The following is an 18,632-nucleotide window of genomic DNA, read 5'->3' on the forward strand; positions in this document are numbered from 1 at the left end:
TGTCAAGAAAAGCATGCTAGAACATCTGAACATTATTTGGGGTCAATCAAGATATTTTAAATGGTGGCAGGTGTCTGCTAACAAACTTGAGTTTGTGTTTCAATCTAAACATAGCCACATCCACAGTTTACTATATGATCTCATTGTTCTTCTTATTTTTGGTATTTATTTTACTTGAGTTATGCAGGTGCAAATGCACAGTGGGAATCCTTTTGAAATGATTAGTCTTCTTTTTCAGAAGACAAAAGCCTAGAATTTAACCTACTTCTTGCAGGAGAAAATGTACGGCAGCAAATAACACATTGCAGGAGAACGTTAAAATAAAATGTTTCCCATCTATTTCAAGTAAATTAATGCTGCACGTCATCCGGCTAATACCTCATGGCAATGTCGGTCATCATGTGCATGCTTCTTTTGATTGTTTGCAGGTGTCAATTTAACATTTTTACGTCCACCAAATATTAACCCAAGGGAGAGTAATGACAGGCACGATTGTCCTCCTCCTTAGAATGCATCATAAACATATATGCGGTGCTGCAGACGACGGGCGTCAACGCATGTGATTTATTTTGTCCATTCCAGATGATCTATTTGAGAGCGAGCGAACTAAGGTTATGAACTCCTCACAAACAATGACGCCTCTGCTACTGCAGCTTCATTACCACAATGCCAACAAACTCCAGATTCTTTTTAAAGTTCTCTTGCTCGAAGCGGCTCGAATCAAGCTAGAAGAAGAGCTTCGCTTCATCACCTACAAGGTAAAGTCATGACAATCCAGTAGTTCATATTTAGCTATTACGTGGCCGACGGATAATTTCCGTAAAAATATATATTAAAATGATTACGGACTGAAATATAAACCTGATTTTACATTCATGTTGTTTTGTATATATATTTTTTATTTTCTTTATGTAGCTTTAAGCGTCTTAGTCTCAATTCCTTGACCCAATGGAGGCGTATTCTATTGTCGGTTTATGTTGTGTCGCCATTTTAAGGTTTTGTTATTTACATTATAAAAAAAATACACAAAGTATAAAAAGACAAACCATAAAAAGGGATGGAAAATTTAAATGCCTTTGCGCGATTTTTCATCTGTGCTAAAAGGGGTGCGCATAGGAGCACACTTCCTAGCTACTGGAAATGCATGACGAAAAAGCTGTTTTTAATACGGACAAAATATGTGACAAATGCATACCCCTTTTGATAATACAATTTTCAATGCATGTATTCATTGGATTCACTATTAGTGTGGTGCGTGTCTGATACTTGGTATCAATCCAATACTGACCAAATTCATTGGCAGTATCTCTGATATCAATACCGATACCAATATTTTACAATAATTGTGGCAGATGAATTCCATTTGACGTTAGTCTTTTGATTATTAAACTGTTAAATGCTAAGAAGTAATTGGAACAATTAATATTGATCAATATAAAATTCTACCTTTTTTAGAATCTTGAAAAAAATATTTCATTACATCTAATAAACTATTCAAGGATCAACACGTGTGGTCAAATAGTTCCTTTTACCACTGATAACAGACACAATTTAGTAAACACACATGAGCCTTACAGTATATTTTTTTCCCTTCTCCGAAGGTCTATGAAGATGTCAAAGTTTTCCTGACGTCGTCTTTTTCAACAAGTGTCTACAATGATGTCTCCAAGACGTTAGATGAGAAATTACAATTCATAGACAGAATCTTTGTTCTACTGAACAACTTGACATTTGGTAAGTCAATGATGAAGCCCTTAAGAAGTATCCCATATTTGTATTTTGGGGGCAATATGTTCTGCTCTGCTTGGGTCATCTGATATAATTTCCTTCCCCACCTTCTGATAGAGCCTAAGATTTGTCTGCACCCTTTCCGCAAAAATGGGGATGCAACAAACCTATGCCAATCATTGGCTGTCAGCGGGATCGTGAACACAAACTCACTCACGTTTGGGCCCATGTTGCAGAACTCCATCATCTCCACTTCCATAGTAACAGCAGTCCAGATGCTGAGAGCTCGACAAAGCTTGCGATGGCTGACAGGATTCCTCACTACCCAGCTTCAAGTTAATAAAATACCTGTTGAAAAGTGGTCTGTTGACACCAACATCTCATCACTAAGTTGTAATGCTGAAGAACAAGAAATACAGTTCAAGGTGGAATGCCAAGATGACACTGCAATTGTTCCTGCTGCCCTCATTAGGAGCCCTAAGATCAACACCGAGCCAACTCCGAAGTTTATTTGGGGCCCTGAAGATGTTGTACATATACAGAGCAAAAAACAAACTACCACCCAACTGCTGCGCTTCCTAAAAGCAAAAGCCAAAACAGTGGAGTCACTGGATGACTTTTTCATCACTCGGCCATCTGTGGAAGCACAAGGTGGAGGCTCTTCAATCCGACGCGCTGAGCAGAATGATGCCAAAGCCTCAAAGACACAGCTCGCAGATACAGTTAACGATGCCCCTATTTTCAGGCTCAAACGTGCCGAGTCAAATGGCTCGCTTATATATGCTTGCGTGATCGCGACCAAGACTGAATTATGGGATTTTGGAGATGTTCACACAATTGTCACAGCAGAGGAGGCCCGAGAAAAAGTTACGATCTGCTGCTCTGACAACAAAGACCAGCAAAGTGATAAGTGTGTGGGAGACGAGGCTCGCAACACTACAACACTAACGCTTCCATGTGAAAATTCTAGAAATGATTCTCCAAAAAAGACCCAAAAGGAGTCAGTAAACATTCCCAAGTTCCAGGTGCGAAAGTTTGAGGAACCTGAAGTTGTTGTGTCTCATATTGTGAGTCCAAGCACCTTCTACATCCAGCACGTTGACTCCATCACCAACCTGCAGGCACTTTTTACTGGGTAAGTTATTTCATCCCCATCTGCTTTTTCTCAGTGGTTTACAGCCCTCGCTGATTCCGTGATCACATTTTCAGAACTTAACAGGGCACTTATCCTTATTGTTCAATACCGTTCTTTGTAGAACTCACCCCTCCCCCAGTTTCTTTTTTTTTTTTTTTAATATTCCACGTGTTTCTGATTGCTATTACGTTTTTCTTTCTGTCCTCATGTTGAAGCAGCTGGGAACCCAGTAGTTCATATGCTGAGCAGAACTACATTCCAGACATCGGAGCCCATGTAATCGCCCGCTTCCCTAAGCAAGAACAATGGTGCAGGGCTCAGGTGACCAAGATATGTGGTGTGAGCAAAGGTGGGTCAAAGTATTAGTGTTTAAGGTTTGTAAAAGTAACCGCTAGGACAGAAATGGGCAACCGGCAGACCACAACAGCTCATTGCGACCTCCAAGGGAAGGCAGCTTTTTTTTTAAATATACAAAGTGTATTTCAAACGCTAAGATAATACAATGCATAACACAATGCAGTAGAGTGTAATTTATTATTCTATTTCTAAAATAAATCTGAAAAAATGTCAAGCATAATGGTGGAAGGTTGCATTAGGTGGTTGAAGTCTGCCCTTTGCGATTGTCAAAATTGGCCATCCCTGTTCTCGGTGGTCTCGCTTCGCTTGTCCGTTGCCTCCCAGTGGAGACTCTGTCATGTGTTCTGGCTCATTTCATAAGATGAGGCCAGTGACGGCGCCGAAGATGAGCCTTCCATCAAGGTGGAGGTGAGGAGGTTGGATCACGGCGACACAGCCTGTGTGTCACTGTGTAACCTCCAGAAGCTGAGCCCAGGAATGTACAACTTGCCGCTCCAGTCAATGCAAGTCTCATTGGCAAATGTGAGTAGCTCCTTTTTAATAATTTCCACAGCAATATCGCCTTCATGATGTTCCACATGCATGGAACAATCATCAAACGCGCCAAGACTGCTCTGAGGCCACGTGTGAGCTGATACGATCGACGTTATTTCGACATGTGGTTCAATCAACAGCACCGAAGCGTAAAATAAAGCCGCAGTCACTTTTTGTGACCAACAGAGTCTCAGATGAAAGTCAATTCGCTGATGCTCAATCTGCTCTGCTTTCTGTCCCACATGCTGAGGGCGGAGACTCGGCAGGCAAAACAGCTCACAAAATGACAGCTTCAACAGCGTCTAGTGATTATGACCCAGTCCTCCCCATGCATCAGATCATTGGGTCTGTGCTGTTTTACTTTGTTTTTTTTACAAGGCCAAGGGGAAAAAAAACAGGAGTCACTGGCTCATCCGGGAGACTTCAGTGGAGGCAGCGTCTGTTATATTCATGCACGATATTCTTCATTTTTGGCAGAGGAGGGACGTGACAATAAGTTACTAACACCCCGCTCGGGGTTTCAGAAGAGACCGCTACTTGTCTGCCGACCATATTTCAAAACACATTGTTCGTGATTATTTGCATATTCTACTCATGAGTAGTCACTCCCGTATCCCTTGCCAAAGATACGAGCTACTGAGAAAGGAAAAGAACATTTTTAAATCTATCTCTCCATGTGTTTTGTCAATTCCCTCTCCTCAGGTGACTCCTATAAATGGGACGGATTGGTCTGAGCTAGCGGTCGATTGGTTTAAAGCCATGGTGCACAACCGCTCATTCTACGCTAGAATTTACACAGACGCGTCAGTGGAGCTTTTCCTGGAAAAGGGGAAGCTTGGAGCGATGAGGTACTTGCTTGTGAAAAGAGGCCAGTTCATCAATTAAAAGCATATGATTATCTGAGTCCTAAATGAATGGAAAACCTCATAAAGTTATGTTGACACAGTCTCACTTTTTCCTCACTACGTGCCTACAGTACAGTGCAAAGTCTTTTTTATTTGCACTATTGCATTAATAATAATAATATAGTCATAATCTATAGTTTTTTATTCCCTGAACTACAATGAGATGTGAGATTTATTTCACAGCGAGCATTTATATGGACAACTGCTTGTATGGAACGTGACATGCAAATGATAAAACAGATAATACTGGGGAAGCTACCATTTAAGGACTCCATACATTGTGTCAAAATGGCTCCTGTAAGCTAGTGGTTGCCCTCTTGCACAGTACTACAAACTATTTACACTTCTGCCTCTGCAAGTGAAATCTGTAACGGCTCTGTTATTTGTGCATTGCAGGAGGGGACCACCATTGTCTTTGCGACTGGCCCAGAATGGACATGCAAAACACAGCAAACTAAAGAACATTAGTTCACTCAAAAACAGTAAGGAATTCATCTCAGAATGTGATTTGACTTCTACTGGCCATAATCACGCAACTGTGATCAAAGTCAGGGTGATGTCCACTAATAACTGATGACAAGTTTGGTACTTTCTTCCGAGGGATAATTTACAAAACAAAATCACAGTAGGAGGTAATGCTTCCAAATAATATATTTTCTCCATCATTTAACACATTTACTGTCCGCCACACATGCACATTAGAAGATGAACATCAACGTGGCATGGGTACCAAAAATATGTGATTAGCGCTTAGTAGACGTCAAGTACAACGGCTACGGTGCACTAGGTGGCCGGTCCTGACTATGTCACTTACTTTCCAGATCGTGTTCAAGTCCAACAGAGAAAACAGGATTCCGAGTGGGAGAAGTACCTCATCTCGTGCTACACTCAGCGGAAAATGTAGTTGACAGAAAAGAGGGAACGTCTACATTTTTGTACCCTGTAATGTCTTAAAATAGGTGATGACAATGTTTTGCAGACGGTTATCCTTAGAGATTTTCTGTTGTTGTATTGGCTTTACAACACAACCGTGCCATTTGTCAGCATTTGCACCTAAGATCCGATGTTTCTGCTTAAATCCTTGTCTGCATAAATCCTCTACCTTCTTTAACATTGAATACTATACAAAAGTATATTGTTGTTGTCCTGAAATTTAGTATGTGCCACTGCTTGTTTGAAAAAAAAAAACTTGGAGAGCATAACTGACTTGAATTCAAAATGTGCACCACATGATTGTCATAAGTGACACACTAACTGACTGCATGCTGAACAATTTATTATTTCTAATTGATTTTTGAGCCAAATGATGCATTTTTACAATTGCTTTAGCTGTGCTTTAATAAGCATATCATATATTCTTTTATAGTTACACATTTTACTGTGGTATAAGAACTGTGGCTTTGTGTTGTGTTGAATAAATGCCCTTGTTCAAGACTGCAGAATCTCAATATTTCAATATTAAAAATATCTAACCAAAATTAGATTTAATATTAATTAAATAAAAAAAGTACAACACAACTATTATCGATAAACTTACCTTTTATCCTTGCATAATTACAAATACTATATTCTTGTGTTGTCGCTCCGAATCACAACGAGAAGCAAGTTTTGGCTTTCAGTGGTGTTTTTACTCTTATCCAACTTCACTCACATAGAGAGCCGTCTGCTCCACATTCACATACTTCTTTTCCTTTTTCCAAACGCAATAACTGATCGCTGTAAGAGAAATCAACGCCAACAAAAAATACATCCAACCTATTTAAGAAATGACCAGAAAAATCACTGTGACAATTGTGAACACGCAGAAAGTTAATAAATAAATGAAACATCACTGAAATATCTGTGAGCCCGTTGAGTCTCACACCTGCTATATTGCAAATTCTTACTCATGTATCATTTATTCCCCGTGACCCTATCACTCCATTGTTGGGGTGGTCGCTGAAGCCCAGGTACAGTTTACCGCTAACTGAGAAATGTCACCTTTGAATGACTCCTTTAAAACTTTATAACACTCTCAAGAGTTCCTCCATGAAGCGTCGTCCAGAGTTGAAGAGGTCATTCATCATGTTGACACGTGCAACCTGTCAGTGACGGCAGCTCAGGTCAAAGGCCTCCTTCAGCCAGGCTACCCTCCCTAGCACAATAAATAATGAGGCATGCTTGTGTCTACCGTCCACACAGATTCCTTCTTCAGTCCAGAGCGGTAGGCGGAAATCGAGGCATTTGATCTGAGAGAGTCTTGTTGCAGCGCAATAAAGAATGCCATTGTATGCTAATGCTTTAGACAAAACCATATGACCACGACGGTGCAGGGCACAGGCTTGTGGCGGGGGAATGATTAGCATTTTCCCAACGTGTGGTCTTCTCAACACAGCATTTTGGTTTTGCTCACAAAGAAAAACATTTTGATTCATTTCTTCCTGCTTTGTACACATTTTGTGTACCATCACAGCTGAAGGTAAAACCCCATGCTCTTATCATTTGCTTGTGTTACTCTCAGTGAGGTCAGAACTACTGTGGCTTATAGCCCACGTCCCCTAGGTGACCATCTAACTGAACTCAATCGCAACCATATCGGAACGTAGATAATCTTTTCAAAAGCCAAGTCGGTGGCTCTTGATAAAACAATAGAACTCTTTCAATCATCCGTCTGCTTCCTTGGAGGAATTTCTTGGCAGTCGATCTGGAACTGGGCTGCAGGTCCGTTTGAGTTGAGTATTAATAGAGGGTGAGCGCATCACGTGGCTCAGCGGATGTTTCACAATTGGCTTTGAAATTTTGCGTCTTGTGACGGCCGGCGATAGGCCATCGCCCCTGCTTTTATAGACATCGCAGAACTTGCCATTTCCTGTCGTCGTCCCTGACACTCATCGGTTAGGATGGTCGCTTTCGTACCGGGCACCGCTTACACCGTTTGCGTGAGCCTGGTAGGGATCAAAAGCTAATGTCATAACTTTTGATAATTTTTTGCATTATTTCACGAATTATGTCAAAATATAACTGTGAATGTTGATTTTCAGCTCTGGAGTCGAAAATGAACTGGGGGTCCTTTTACGCTGTGATCAGCGGCGTAAACAGGCACTCGACGGGCATCGGACGCATATGGCTCTCGGTCATCTTTATTTTCCGTATCCTGGTTCTTGTGGTTGCGGCGGAGAGCGTCTGGGGAGACGAGAAGTCCGGCTTCACCTGCAATACCCAACAGCCCGGCTGCAACAGCGTCTGCTACGACCAGTTCTTTCCCATCTCGCATATCCGCCTATGGGCGCTTCAGCTCATCTTGGTCTCCACGCCGGCACTTCTTGTAGGCATGCATGTGGCCCATCGCCGCCACATCGAAAAGAAGATTCTGAGGCGGGCGGGCCGTAACAGTCCCAAGGAGCTGGAGCACATCAAGAACCAAAAGTATCTCATCACCGGAGCTCTTTGGTGGACCTACATGATCAGCATTGTCTTCCGAATCCTCTTTGAAGTGGCTTTTCTTTACATTTTCTACATGATCTACCCGGGCTTCAGGATGGTGCGCTTGGTCAAGTGCGATTCGTACCCGTGCCCCAACACTGTGGACTGCTTTGTTTCCAGGCCCACAGAGAAGACCATCTTCACTGTCTTCATGCTGGCTGTGTCCGGAGTGTGTGTATTGCTCAACCTGGCTGAGGTGGTCTACCTCATCGGCAGGGCATGTAAACGGTTCTTCCACCGCTCTGAAGAAGAGTCTAAAGTTGACTGGATGAGTCAAAAATTGTCTTCCTATAAAATAAGATCAGTCAGCTGATAGGGGACCATTTTTTACAGTGAGACAAAAGAAAGGCAGACACATTCTCGCACGCAGTCTCCTTTTAAACAACTAAATATCCACTAAACATGTCAGTCGGTATACAATATTATTTGCTGTGTAAAATAGTAAACGTATTGTATTTATTTCAAGAATTATCAGCTGTCAACAATAGATTTTTCTTTCCCGTTTTTTGCTGACAAGAGCGATTTGCGTCGTATCTTGAAGATGGATGAACGTGCACGTACACCATCAGTCCTAGTCCACATTTAAAATAAAAAAACAACTGATTCACAATTTGAATTGCTGTTATAAATTTACTTCAGTAGACTGTGGATATAAAAAGTCTACACACCCCTGGTTCAAATGCCAGGTTTTTGTGAAATAAAGAAAACGTAAAGAATAAATAAATTCTAAAGTTTTATCAGCATTAATATGGCCTTTAACCAAAGTAACTGAATTGTTTGAATTTTCAAGAGGGGAGTACAAATAAATAATACATAAGTAACAATCTTCCAAATGTAGGAAAAGGTGTTAGGGTTTGATAAAACTGTTGACGTTGTTCCTTTTATTTTTTATTTTAACAAAACTCTCCCAACATGCCAAATGGGAAATTGGAACACCCGTGGGGAAAACATTTCAGTTTATTTTTACCTTGCCTCTCAAAAAGGTTGAAAACAACAAGGGAATCCCATTTTCATTACAAAAAAACTGGCATTTTGATAGGGTGTGTAGACTTTTTATAGTCCGTGTCCTATATAGCCACCCACACGTTTTTTTGTTTCTGTATAAATAAAAAACAGAGTGGTTCAAGTGGTTTAGCAAAAGGAAATGACATTTGGAAACGTATATTTGTCACAAATGTCCGCAAAAGATTTATGAGTGTGTCTTTAAGAAGAGAACAGTGTTCAACTTTCATTCACAGTTTTAATGTTCATTCATTTTGGAAATTGCAATTGAGTAGAATTTCATTGCATGGTACTGACTCTGAATACTTGAAAATATACTAACTAGTATTGGATCTTCTTGGGTCAGGTTTTTGTTCTATGCATGGTATAAAATGAGTGTATGTTGAGTGTGCACAAAATAGATCTGATCCAAATAGTGTCATGCTGAAACATTTTCCTGCATATTATGGAGGACTTAGTAGATAGGCGGGCTTCCTTTAGTGGCACACTATTCCATTCAGAATGGTGCATTATTTTAAAATTAGATTTATAACTAATTGTCTTCAAACATTTATTTAGGTACAGTTTTGCTGAATTTTTGTGGAATAGATTTCAATTGAATCTTTTACACCGTTATGTTCCAAAATTTAGCACAATGTTCGAATGGCGCATATCGTCACAGAGGCTTACAATAATTCAAAACATATTTTTCAGGAATCTCTGCGTTGTTTGTAATTAGCACTTGAGCCTACTATGCTACTGTATAATGTTGGTCATTAAAAGGGTATTTGGAAAGCCAAGTCCGTTTTTTTTTGTAGGTGGTACTTGATGTAAAATGTTTCATAACGACAGCAGAGTAATACAGAATAGTGAGATAGCCTTTCTGCAATTATATAATCATGCTGCCGCAAATGTTGCATGCATGTGCTTGTGATTGAAATAGTCTGTTTAAGTGGTGCCAGAAAACATCATGTGGCACTTTTCTAATATTGTTTTTCATGAGCTTCTGCATTGCAAACTACTTGTGAAACCACTAATTATGCTCAGCTGCTCAGTTCAGTAGCGCTATCCAAGTGACATTTGTTAGTTTGCATCCACTAACAAATGTCACTTGCATAGCACTAAGACACACAATGTTACAAACCGATTGCTTACTTTGTAATCCATTCAATGAAATTGACAATATGGTGCTTATATGATGTATGGTGACGACATTAATGGACTCAACTCAGGTCACAGTAGAAGACGTTTGGCAAATAATGAATAATTCTTCAAACAGGGGACTTCAAACTGCTTACTGTCCAAGTAAACCTAAAGAGAAGTGTGTATTTAAAACAACCTTAGCCTTTTTTCCCCCCACTACCTTAATGCTAACACCATGCACTAGCATCTATGTTGTGATGCTTAAGCCATTCACCAGCAAAGTGAAAGCCAACAGTGCAGCAACAAAATGCACACTGACAATTAAATAGTACTCACCATCATATAACCCTCCTCTTTGTGTTGAACAACTAATATGAGTGTCATATTGATAAGCTGACAGAGGATTTGAGGAATAATTTTGAATCCAACTTGAGCTCTAGGCAAGACAAGGCCAGCTGCAATATAAATGGCACCAAGGCAGGACTGTCTGTCATACAGCCCCCAAGTGGTCAAGACAGTAGGAGCAGCATTCAATGTCATGTAAATTCTTATGGAGTGCTATTTTTACCTCATTAAAATGCAGATTGTTTTGGGTTTGTTGGGTTGGTGGGGGCTGGGGCAAATTAATGGTATTCCCACTCATTACTAACAAAAGAGTGTTTTGCATTGCAAGTAAGCCCATGGAATGAATTCAACTCTTATCTCAAGGCACCACCATTTCTGAATCTCAGAATCACCAACAGTTTTGTTTTATTGCTGATCATTGCTGCTCTTGCTCCTTCCATTCCACTGTGAGGATGCAAAGGCCTACTTACTCATCTGCAAATCATGCCCCCCAATGATAGGAGAGACCCTTGCACTATATTTAGCCACCAGGACCACTTGTGGCCGGAACACCAACGCAGTCGAACTAATCATTGGCCAGCTGACCTGTCAGTCATTCAAATAGTTTACATTCGAGTACACTGGGCCAAATTTAACCACACGGGGAGGGCCAGTCCGGACAGGGTTAAGAGTTTGTCCATTAGTGTGTTGTGGTCAGTGGAAGAACCTTGGTTGGAGGCGTCCTGGAACCTGCCCGTCCGAGCTGATCGGTGTGGAACCGACACTGTGGCTGGTAGGGATCCACTTTTCCTGTCCATTCAAGGGCATCGCCGAGAGGCCCCGAAGATCACGCCTGTTCTGAGACCTGGCGGTGCAGCCTCATGGACCCTCAAAGACACATAGGAGTTCAATACAAGGGATGTGGAAGGTGACAAGGTGGGTGAATCGCTGAGGACGTACTATAAACGGGTTTTCAACTTGTAAGTCACCACAATGCACTCTTGGTGCTGACCTTACTAACAATCATTTCAGCGGTACCAATATGAACCTTCAAACTCATCTCGCCAGTGTTCCCTTTCACTCCGAGTGCCGATCACATTGCCACCTCTGGGCCACGACTTGCAGGATCATGTCTGGAAGCTGCCTTTCCCTGTCTACACAGGCCAAAGATACACCCTCTTAAAGTAAATATAATCCTGTTGTGGTCTATGTGGTATAGATCAGTCGGCTAGTCGCCAAGTTGTACACTTGTTTTAACAACCTGTCTCTTGACACTCATTTGCAGTAAGCTCTGCTGAACTTGGTAAGGCATTTTAGAAGAGGAGGAGGAGGAGGATACTTGCCGTAACTGTTTGATTGTGTTATTTTAGTCATGTAACACTGTATCCACTATATTATATGGACAAAAGGATTTGAAGACCTCGCCATTATACAAACAAGACTTTGAAATGGAAGAAAATATGGAGTTGATCCCCTTTTGCAGTTCAGTTTTCACTCTTCTGGGAACAATTTCTACAAGATGTTGGAGGGTGTCTGTGGGATTTAATTTTTTCCATTCAGTCAGAGAATTGTGTTGAGGTCAGGGCCTTGTGCATGTGGTTGCTAGACACCAAAGTCATGCCTTAATGGACATTAATTGCCCAATACCTGATTACTTAGGTCAACTCAAATAATTTAATTACAATGACTTAAGTATTGAATAATATTTGATTTGGCCATAAAAACCTTGATATTTTCTGCTTAAATTAAGTTTTATTTCATAATTATTCCTAAAATTATTATTCAAAAAATGGTTACATGGGCTTTGGTTTGAATTCTACCTTCAAGGTATTCAAAGCGCTTTCTCATTCTCCTCACAATACGGAATAATAGTCACGAAATAAGAAACAACTGGGGTTAATTATCTCGCTGAAGAACAATTTGGTATGGTCACAAGGGCTGAGAATTGAACCAATATTCCAAATTGATTACTCAGTTGCATAGAGAGTGCAATATGCACGGTAACAACCCAAAGGTTGTGGTTTCCATCCCTCACCTCTTGTGACCATGAAGTAAGACACTAAACTCTGTGTTGCTTTGATACCATATCATCAGGACAAAATAAGTCAAGCGAGGAGGGGTGAATTATACTCGCAGAATGCAGATTTCAAATTCTCTGAAATTTAATTGTTCTCATAACTGACTTACTGCTACATTTCATCTTTGAATTCTTATTTAAGGTTTTATACTATACTCATACTTAAATATAACTGTATTAAAGAGCCTTTTCCCCATCCCACCAGTCCCAGTTGTGCAATCACATAGACCATGGGCGACTGGAACCTGTTGGGAAAGCTCCTGGAAAATGCCCAGGAGCACTCCACCGTGGTGGGCAAGGTGTGGCTCACGGTCCTGTTCATCTTCCGCATCCTGATCCTTAGCGCCGCCACAGAGAAGGTGTGGGGCGACGAGCAGTCGGGCTTCACCTGCGACACCAAGCAGCCCGGTTGCGAGAACGTCTGCTACGATATCACTTTCCCCATCTCCCACGTTCGCTTCTGGGTGCTGCAGATCATCTTCGTGTCCACGCCGACGCTGATCTACCTGGGCCACATCCTTCATCTGGTGCGCATGGAGGAGAAGCAAAAGGAGAAAGAGAAGAATCATCCGCCAGACAAGCCGGCCATCGTCGCGGATGCCCGCAAGCACAAAAAGGCGCTGATGAGGGACGAGAAAGGACACGTGCGCCTGCAGGGGGAACTACTGCGCACATATGTCTTTAATGTCATTTTTAAAACCCTCTTTGAGGTGGGCTTCATTGTGGCCCAGTACCTGTTGTACGGCTTTGAGTTGAAGCCCATGTACTCATGCGACAGGCCACCATGTCCCAACCCGGTCAACTGCTACATCTCCCGACCCACCGAGAAAACCATCTTCATCATTTTCATGCTGGGTGTGGCCAGTCTTTCCCTCTTCCTCAACCTCATTGAGATCTACCACCTGGGCTTCACCAAGTGCCGCCAAGGCATGACCTTCAGGAGAGGGAACCAGTCACCCGAGACCATGTCCAAGGGGCACAGTGATACCGAAGCGCCATTCAGCCCGACGTATGACCACTACTTCCACGAGCATCGCCCTCCTAGCTACAACCTCTCACCGCTGTCCGGGGGCACCGACTCATCCTTTCACCCCTGTAATAGCAAAGCGGCCTACAAACAGAATAAGGACAACTTGGCAGTGGAAAGGAGCGGTAGCAAGCTGGAGGAATGTGACCTGAAAGGCAAGAAACAAGGATCTGCTGCCGGGTCACCCACGCAGAGCAAGCAAGGCCGCAGTGCCAAGTACGGCAACAACAAGACTAGAATAGATGATCTCAAGATATGAGACGTTGACATCAAGAGGTTGAACGCTCTGTGGAAAAATGTCTTCATGGCGTAGGCTCGACTCATTCCAAGTAATTTTCATGGTCCACACCACTGACTTTGTCAAACATTTAATTCACAATAGATACAGGAAATGCCACATAGTCCACTTTTTGAAAAAACACAGTCCAGTGGAACCTCTAAAGTCAGACACAAGACTAATTATCAAATCATTTCTCCGTAGAAACAACAATTTTTGGAACTGATTATGAAAAGTAAACCACTGTAAAATAAAACGTTTAAACACGAAGGTAAAGCCAAACTACACAAATAGTACAGTTAATGGTCGTATTGTTTCTGGAATGATACAATGAAAAATATTTATTCTATATAGTACAACCCAGTCCATCGCAGGGATTACATTCCAGAGCACCCCAGCAATAAGTGAAATCTGATTTAAAATATATTCCATTTAAATAATCTCGAGGCATGTTTTATAGCACTTATGAAACTTTTTAATAAAGGAATCAAAGACACATTAAAATAATGCAAACATATTTACAAACATTTAATATACTGACAGATCACAAGAGTAATGACAACATTTTTGCTCAGTGTACCAATTTGTACGCGTGTGAAGTAAACAAATACCTTTTTTTTCATACTGACAAACTTACCATAGCCCAGGATACATAAAAATGTCCATTATAGAATGGACCTCCAGCTGTTGCTTGCTGAAGGCGTAACAGAAGATGGGAGCAGATTGAGACGTTCAGCTCGCTCTGTTTTCGCTCTTCTTCTTTCAACCGTACAGTGTTAAACAAGTGTGCCACCATCTACTGGCCAAGAGTGAATTTATACTCAAAATAAAGAAAATAGTCATAACAGGAGAAAGAGAGTGATTGAAGGGGAGTTTACTCTATTTTCTTGCTTGATAAAAATAGTATATGTAGGTCATGAATTGAGTTGCTCATATTGTACTGAGCAGACGGATCTTTTTCCTACGTCGCTGTAGCTGTTTAGGCATGACTGATATCGATCCATCACAAAAATCCCCCCTATAAACGCAAGCAAAAAAATAAAAATAAATAAAAAAAAATGAATTAAGCTTCGAAAGCTGAAGGGTCGCCGACGCTGAGCGTGTCCTGTATGCTGATGAAAGTTTGCAGTCCTGAGTTTTATTTGACTTTCCAACTTTGGAGGTTTCACTGTACTTATAATCAGTTTTTCCTAACTTTTATTTTTGTGTGAAATTAAAGTACCTGTAAAGCGAAATTTAAAAAAAAACTCTTAAATTTGATAGAAAGAACCACAGAGAACCCTGCCAAAGTGGAGTGATTTAAAAGATTGTGTGAAGACGTGTATAAAAATGATCCCCCCCCCCCCTATTTATCGTCAGCCTTCTCATCATGATGTGCGTGCGCACAATTAAGGCGGACAACAAGGCACTCTAAAGAAGTTATGTCAGTCAAATACCCAGTCCACACACTGACAATTGAGTCCGATTTTTATTTCTAGGTAGTCCTATTCGCTGTTCCTCTCGCACTCACGGCCGACAACAAGGCGCGCTAACGTGGCCACGCCAACAGGCTATCGCTATATACGCAGCTAGCTAACTGCATGTTGCGCTTTTGTTGAATCAAGGTGAAAAACAGTTTAACTTTATTCAATACAACAGATGTAAGTCCTTGCACAGGTTTTCGGCAGTTATCTTAAACATGTCTGATGTATTAAAAAACTTTGAATTTGCTTTACAGGGTCTTTAACTAATTCGTGAACACTTTCTACCACTGACCGAGATCACTTCGACGGACGGCACAAAAATTCAGTGACATAAAGGTCTGCTCAGGTTTTTGATCCATTTTTGTTTTACACTCCATGTAAAAAAAAAAAAAAAAAACTCCCTTCACTAATTCCGCAGGAAATATTTGTTTATTTCTGACCTGCAATCATTTGATGAACTAAGACAGGGTGAACTTTTTCCAGTGTCAGCATCCACCATAGTTGACAAGTGTAATGTTGTGAAATAATTGGCACTGGTCAAAACACCGTATCCAATTCCAGTGCGTGCCTGAGTAGAGATTGCTTCGTCTCAGGAGTTTCCATTTTTGTAAAGTGTCATAATTTCATCACCCAGCAAAAACATCACCCAAAGCCGAATTGTTGGTATTTCAGTTTGTTATTTGCTGTAAAGTACTTGGTGACATTCATCTTTACACAGAATTATTTAAATAAAGGTGTCTTAATCATGTCACTTAGTGTTTAGTGTCATTGGAGCTAATAAGTCATGAACTACTTCAACCCACATAATGACCATTTTGGGAGATTATGAGCATTTTCCCTCCCTTCTGATCAGCAAAGGTCCAATTCTCAAATTTGTTACAAAATATCACCCAAAAACACTTGTATGACAAACAAATGTTCAAACAAATGTATTGTACATAAACAGTTTTTTTTCTTTTCTTTTTTTTAGCAAATATAAAGTTTTAAAGACTATTGGTCATTGTTTTCTGTTTCTTTGACAGGTTGTCTGTTCCATTTTGTTGCACAATGTGGTAAAATAAACTGCACAAAAAAAAAACCCTGCAATGAACTCTGATTGTGAATCAGAGTTGTAGGTACCAGATAAGATTAACCTTTGCTTGAATTGTCCCTATTACTTTTTCTTTTTCATTGTATTTTTTGGTAATCTGGATGTCCTGTGGGGCTATACTGCCTTTCACAGGTCATTTTTGGTACTACAGCAGACATGGTTAACTATGTGCGTGTTGGCAGTCTAGGCACATGGTGACCTCAATTATGTCTGGGCTTTAACACATTTTAAAAATCTGTTAAGTTTTTCATAATTGTTGCGTATGTCCACATTTTATTACCCAGGTAATTGTGGTTGAAATAACAGGCCTCATTCACAAATTTGTCAAGAACTAATGTCTTCCACTAATAATAGCAATGTGGTTTCATCAGTGTTCTTGCACCCACAAACTGCAACGAATATTCTAATATTTTGTGTTAGTCTAAACACATGCACGCATTGAGCTCATCTAGGAAATCATGTTGGTGGGTCTGGTATTAAAAAAACACACCCAAAAAACCTGGACATTAGTTGAAAGCATAGCATCTTTATGACAACAAAGCCTCCTGCCTGGTGTGATAATAATATTTCTGTTAACACTTGAGGAAATGTGCTTTAGTTGTAATACAGTCTAAATTTACTGCAAACAAACATCAGATCATTAAATTTTACATGTCTTGACGCATGTATGTTTTTTTTTTTTCTTGTTGTGCCAAGTGCTTGACACACATTTTGGGCTCATATGGCATTTGTCAAAAATAAGCAAAGTCAAATCAGGATAAAAAAATAAATAAATAAAGATTTATGGTGGAGCTATTGAATATTAAGTGATGTACCTAATAATGTGGACAGAAATTGTGTGTCCCATCGCCATATAGGTCTTTCCTTTTTAAAAGACATCCTTTCATTTTAGTCTGCTTCTGGTGCAACTGCACGTCGAAGTTGAATGTGATGTTTTTTTTCTTCCCCCAAACCAACTTTAATTTATCAGATCCTTCCTGCGTTAATGATGCCCTTAAACACAAATAAGAAGTTTTAATATGTGACTTAATCATCAGTGTAGCAGTTCTTAAGAATGTGCCCTGGAGTGAACACCCTATTGATTGTGTACTTAACGCCAGATTTCGAGGAAACATCTGGAGAGAATTTCATGGGATATAACATCTTATTGTCGGTATTTAATCGAGGACATTAAGTCAGGTGTTCGCTTAAATTGAGTCATTTGCACTGCAGAGGTGAGAAGTGTGCTAATGATGTACAAATATTTTTACTTAAGGTATTTGCTTTTCTGACAGCTTTTTGCTTTAAAAAAAATATCTGTGCTTTCTACTCCTCTTAAAAAAAAAAAGGTCAAAGTAGTGTTACCCTTAATTACTGAATTGAATTCGTACATTTTCCCCATGAGTATCTGTACTACTTAACTTCATGGTAAATACTTTGGCCACGGCCGCTTACTTCTCTAGTGACATCTGAGATGCTGCTGCTCTGACCTCTGCTGGCCACTATAGAATGTCCATTTCCCAAGCGTGCTCAGAGTAGATATTGATGATAAATTCCCAAGTGGCTTCCTCATCTGTTTAGCCACAACCAACGCGTATAAAACACTGGATTAAAACCATTAAGAACCACTTAAGTCCATCCATCCATCCATCCATCCATCCATCCATCCATCCATCCATCTTCTTCCGCTTATCCGGGGTCGGGTCGCGGGGGCAGCAGCTTTAGGAGGGACTCCCAGACTTCCCTCTCCCCAGCCACTTCATCCAGCTCATCCCGGGGGATCCCAAGGCGTTCCCAGGCCAGCTGAGAGACATAGTCTCTCCAGCGCGTCCTGGGTCGTCCCCGGGGTCTCCTACCGATGGGACATGCCCGGAACACCTCCCCAGGGAGGCGTCCAGGAGGCATCCTGATAAGATGCCCGAGCCACCTCATCTGGCTCCTCTCAACGTGGAGGAGTAGCGACTCTACTCCGAGTCTCTCCCGGATGACCGAGCTTCTCACCCTATCTCTAAGGGAGAGCCCGGACATCCTGCGGAGAAAACTCATTTCGGCCGCTTGTATCCGAGATCTCGTTCTTTCGGTCACGACCCATAGCTCGTGACCATAGGTGAGGGTAGGAGCGTAAATCGACCGGTAAATTGAGAGCTTTG

General features: G+C 41.0%; 1 protein-coding gene and 1 pseudogene across 1 annotated transcript; both read left to right on the forward strand.

Moving 5' to 3' along the window:
• The first annotated feature begins 285 nt into the window (after positions 1-285).
• LOC125987436 (uncharacterized) lies at positions 286-9,979 on the forward strand (annotated as a pseudogene).
• Positions 9,980-12,876: 2,897 nt separating this feature from the next.
• LOC125977126 (gap junction alpha-3 protein-like) lies at positions 12,877-16,164 on the forward strand. The gene has a single exon (XM_049733383.1). The coding sequence runs from the start codon at positions 12,877-12,879 to the stop codon at positions 13,930-13,932; it is 1,056 nt and encodes a 351-aa protein (XP_049589340.1). The 3' UTR covers positions 13,933-16,164.
• The last annotated feature ends 2,468 nt before the right edge of the window (positions 16,165-18,632 follow it).

The sequence above is a fragment of the Syngnathus scovelli genome, chromosome 1 (genome assembly GCF_024217435.2).
Source record: "Syngnathus scovelli strain Florida chromosome 1, RoL_Ssco_1.2, whole genome shotgun sequence".
Lineage (NCBI taxonomy): Eukaryota > Metazoa > Chordata > Actinopteri > Syngnathiformes > Syngnathidae > Syngnathus > Syngnathus scovelli.